Below are 5,249 nucleotides of genomic sequence, written 5' to 3'. Positions count from 1 at the left end.
GTCCCTCCGTTCTCCTGAGGAAAGGGAACAGTCTTCCAGCTGATGGTCAGTCTGAGGGGAGGGAGGGAGCAGCGGTAAGGCTGCCTATCACCGTCCCTCCGTTCTCCTGAGGAAAGGGAACAGTCTTCCAGCTGATGGTCAGTCTGAGGGGAGGGAGGGGGCAGCGGTAAGGCTGCCTATCACCGTCCCTCCGTTCTCCTGAGGAAAGGGAACAGTCTTCCAGCTGATGGTCAGTCTGAGGGGAGGGAGGGGGCAGCGGTAAGGCTGCCTATCACCGTCCCTCCGTCCCTCCGTTCTCCTGAGGAAAGGGAACAGTCTTCCAGCTGATGGTCAGTCTGAGGGGAGGGAGGGGGCAGCGGTAAGGCTGCCTATCACCGTCCCTCCGTTCTCCTGAGGAAAGGGAACAGTCTTCCAGCTGATGGCGAAACTCAACTCACACTGGATTATTTCTGCCTCAAGCACCAATTCATGGTGTTACTCCGATGACCAGAGAAAGTGAAATATTCCTCGATAGAGTCGATAGACACGAGCCACTAATAATACCAACGCAAGTTTATCGGAAACACTTTGCTGTAGTCATTCATTGCAGCTGCGGTGCTGGTTGTAGCGTGAGTGGAAGTAGGGAGAACTAGCATTTTATGGCTTATAAAAGTGTTGAACCAAGTGTTGACAGTGTTGAATAACAACTTCATCATGAACTTACTGCTCTCAGTTTGTCACACTGTGCCCAACAGCTGAAAACACTGACTTCACATCTGTCGACCATTATCAAGGGACAGTAACGGTCTAATCATTAGTCTGTGAGCTAGGGGAGGCTGATTAGACTCAACTGGGGGAGACTGATTAGACTGAACTGGAGGAGTCTGATTAGACTGAACTGGGGGAGACTGATTAGACTGAACTGGGGAGAGACTGATTAGACTGAACTGGGGGAGACCTGCATACTTAGGAGTCTGATTTCTGTCAGATTAGACTGAACTGAGGGAGACTGATTAGACTGAACTGGAGGAGACTGATTAGACTGTGAACTGAGGAAGATTGATTAGACTGAACTGGAGGAGACTGATTAGACTGTGAACTGGAGGAGACTGATTAGACTGTGAACTGGAGGAGACTGATTAGACTGAACTGGGGGAGACTGATTAGACTGAACTGGGGGAGACTGATTAGACTGAACTGGGGGAGACTGATTAGACTGTGAACTGGGGGGAGACTGATTAGACTGAACTGGAGGAGACTGATTAGACTGACCTGGAGGAGACTGATTAGACTGAACTGGGGGGAGACTGATTACACTGAACTGGAGGAGACTGATTAGACTGACCTGGAGGAGACTGATTAGACTGAACTGGGGGAGACTGATTAGACTGAACTGGAGGAGACTGATTAGACTGAACTGGAGGAGACTGATTAGACTGAACTAGAGGAGACTGATTAGACTGTGAACTGGGGGAGACTGATTAGACTGTGAACTGGGGGAGACTGATTAGACTGTGAACTGGGGGAGACTGATTAGACTGTGAACTGGGGGACACTGATTAGACTGTGAACTGGGGGAGACTGATTAGACTGTGAACTGGGGGAGACTGATTAGACTGAACTGGGGGAGACTGATTAGACTGAACTGGGGGAGACTGATTAGACTGTAAACTGGAGGAGACTGATTAGACTGTAAACTGGGGGAGACTGATTAGTCTGTAGCTGTATAATCAGTCTCTCCCAGCTCACAGGCACAATCCACAGATGGCCCTAACATAGTTGGGCTGTGAAGTGTCATGTAATTCTGTGTTTTGTCGTGCAGTGATATTGTAGTTTCTGTAATGAGAGTTCCTCCTCCCTACTAGGGAAGAAGTGTCTCCTTACCTGTGAAGAAACTCTTGACCCGGAGGTAGCTGACACTGAGGCGCAGCACGGACAGTTTATCCAGCTTGGAGATGATGTCTGGGGAAAAAGGTAGCATGCTGGCCAGCCGGTCCAGCTCCGCGTTCAGGCGGTCCCGGTGCCTCTTGGATGGGTTGGACTTCTCACTCACAGTCGCTGGTTTCCTGGTGAAAACACAGCCGGACATATGTTAGGGTCTGTTTACTGTGACGGTTTGTAGCTGTAAGATTTTTTTTTTTTAAAGGCTCAACTGTTAACAGAGAGATGTCCTGTGCTTTTGGGTGCAGGAGGGCCGAGAGACACATAGCAACAGAATATGAACATGGAATCATTATGTAAATACAATACAATGTATTCATGGTCTTTGGAAGAGGAATGTTTTAGTCTGTTTTGTTTTTTCACGACCCGATCAACAGCAGTAACATAGGGAAACATACAATATGTGAAGTCAATTTACATCAAATTGTTCATTCAGCAATTGCGCACACACACATGCACACACACCTACACATACACACACACACACCTATACAACTACACATACACACACACACACACATACACACACACACACACACACGCATGCGCATGCACACGCACGCACACGCACATGCACACACACCTACACATACACACACACACACACCTATACACCTACACATATACACACACACACACACACACACACACACACACAAACAGGGTACCCTGAAAGTTTTGAACAAAACAAACAGCCATCAATCAATAATACCATTATCAAGAGACTTTTTACAAACAGACGGGTTGACAGCCTCAAACACCATTTCTTCTCAAATTTGACATATTGTAGCTAGCTGAAAGCTGTTGTTGGATTCAACATTTAAAAGGTTAGCGCTACAGTGTCCGGCGGATAGCTTGGTTAGCCTATACAGCATTTTGAAACCATCACGTTTCCTACAAGTCCTTTTAACCTGGCATTACTTGGAACGACAAAAACTTCCACAATAATCTGCCAACTACTTCTGTCTCCTGTCACTAAAAACCTCCAAATGACACTATTACTAATGTTATTTTTTATTTTATTTTATTTTTTTTAAATGTCACCTTTATTTAACCAGGTAGGCTAGTTGAGAACAAGTTCTCATTTACAACAGCAACCTGGCCAAGATAAAGCATAGCAGTGTGAACAGACAACAACAACAGAGTTACACATGGAGTAAACAATAAACAAGTCAATAACACAGTAGAAAAAAAAAGAGAGTCTATATACATTGTGTGCAAAAGGCATGAGGAGGTAGGCGGATAATTACAATTTAGCAGATTAACACTGGAGTGATAAATGATCAGATGGTCATGTACAGGTAGAGATATTGGTGTGCAAAAGAGCAGAAAAGTAAATAAATAAAAACAGTATGGGGATGAGGTAGGTAAATTGGGTGGGCTATTTACCGATAGACTATGTACAGCTGCAGCGATCGGTTAGCTGCTCAGATAGCAGATGTTTGAAGTTGGTGAGGGAGATAAAAGTCTCCAACTTCAGAGATTTTTGCAATTCGTTCCAGTCACAGCAGAGAACAGGTAAGAGAACAGAGAACAGGTAACGAAAGGCGGCCAAATGAGGTGTTGGCTTTCGGGATGATCAGTGAGATACACCTGCTGAAGGTTACTAATATTAACATATTAGTAACCTTCACATAAACTGAATTCATCCCAAACTGATCAATTATTGCTCCAAATTCAAGCCAAAGCCATAGCATATAAATAGCCTACATATCACATCAACAATCTATAACATTTTACATTTGTCCAAACGTATGCATATCTTGACTCATTCTGTAAACATTTCTCAGTGTTCGCTTGGCAGTGTACTAGTAATGTATCTAATACACGCTACTGAAATGTGAAAATCTCACAAATAATAAACTAGATGTACTAATGGGCTACCATGTAGACGGGCTATTACAACATAGTGAAACATGGTGAAAGTGTATTGAGGAACCCCCCCCCCCCCCCAAAAAAAAAAAAGTTTAACCAAACTTCAGAAGTAGAAGTACACATAAAATCCATAAAACAGTTTAACAACATGGTCAAATATAAATGTTACGAGGAAAACAAGTGATTCTTAACTGTTTTTTAACGGGTTTCCTTCTCTTCCTGGCCGCGTACATGCAGTCTCCTGGTGGAATCATCGTGCTGCGCTCCGTAAAGGGAACAGGTGCGCTGCAGGGTGCAGGGAAGATGGAGAAAACGTTTCAGTGTCCCCCCTCCCTAAAAACACATGACGTAGAAAAGTTCCACGAACCGATAAAAAAAATATATACTATACTCCATAAAGTAACTGATGGGAAAATTGCTTATATAAATTTAGTGATGCTATCAAGATCGAGTAATTTGTCAACGTAATTTGAGAAGACTATTGCCATTCAAATAATCAATAAGAAAATGATCAGGAAAAAAGTGGGTACAGTTATAACCTGGCCTAAATAGTGGTTTGTCAATATCGTGTCAATAGTTTTTTTTGTTTACACGAGTGAAACGTGAATATAGTGAAACCACAAATTCCATAATAACGCAAGTTGACAACTCACTAAGGTTATTCACATCAAATAAAAACAACTTTGAAAGACATTCTTAAATAGGCAATTTAGAAGAAATGGAAAACAACATAAAGTTAAAACACTTACCAAGAAGGTCTGTCAATATTACTTAATTCCAGTATAATGTTAGATGGGTCATTCAAATTGAACGGGTATGTTATAGATAAGGTACTTCCTAAGTAGACAATGGTAATAATTCCTCGGGAAAATGCAACCGACGTCTACCAGACGTCTGAACTGATGTTTTCATCCCTTTGCAATGCTCGAGGCAGATGTGGTTGTTGATGCTTTATACCCGATTGAGTCGCTTTCACTTCCTCGTGTTTCAGGTGGCGGATTCCTCTGAATGACATGTGGAGCTCTTCGCACGCAACTGCCTCGCAAACAGACTGCGTACGCACACACAATTTATGAGAAGCGCGAGCGGAGGAATCTCACCAGAAGCGTCACACTACAAATCTCATTACCGTTCTCCTGGCAGCAGGATGTGCATCATACGTGGATTTTTTTTGATTCTCAAAATAAGAGTCCCCTTACAAAAACATGCTAAACTTTGGGAATATCAATTTTTAAAAAAAAACAATTTCACAGAATTCCAATCACCTTCATTTAAAAAAATGATGGCTCAATTGACGTAGTTTTATTTTTCATATTTTATTATTCATACAATTTCTGCAGAAAGTTTAAACCAATACTGGTATGTTGAAAGCCATTGTATAGGCTATATGTAAAGAAATACACGTATAATTCAAATATGTGTCATTGTAATTACTCAATAGAGTCTACGTTGCT

At 42.7% G+C, this 5,249-nt stretch overlaps 1 protein-coding gene across 4 annotated transcripts in view; it reads right to left on the bottom strand.

The window, feature by feature from the left end:
* LOC110536538 (uncharacterized) overlaps window positions 1-4,919 on the bottom strand; it is a 103,834-nt gene extending 98,915 nt beyond the window's left edge. Inside the window, exons 1-3 of one of the 4 annotated variants that reach the window (XM_090189261.1) lie at window positions 4,545-4,919; window positions 3,988-4,128; window positions 1,864-2,045 (exon numbers count right to left, since the gene is read on the bottom strand). In XM_090189261.1, the coding sequence (XP_090045387.1) occupies window positions 1,864-2,045; window positions 3,988-4,049 (244 nt within the window). In that variant the 5' untranslated portion in view covers window positions 4,050-4,128; window positions 4,545-4,919. The remainder of the gene's footprint in view (window positions 1-1,863; window positions 2,046-3,987; window positions 4,129-4,544) is intronic. The other 3 variants (XM_036934740.2, XM_036934743.2, XM_036934742.2) reach the window with 3 other exon arrangements.
* Window positions 4,920-5,249: the final 330 nt, after the last annotated feature.

Source organism: Oncorhynchus mykiss, chromosome 11 (genome assembly GCF_057628025.1).
Source record: "Oncorhynchus mykiss isolate SJ-2025 chromosome 11, ASM5762802v1, whole genome shotgun sequence".
Classification (NCBI taxonomy): domain Eukaryota; kingdom Metazoa; phylum Chordata; class Actinopteri; order Salmoniformes; family Salmonidae; genus Oncorhynchus; species Oncorhynchus mykiss.
This window is presented reverse-complemented; position numbering and strand designations above follow the sequence as displayed.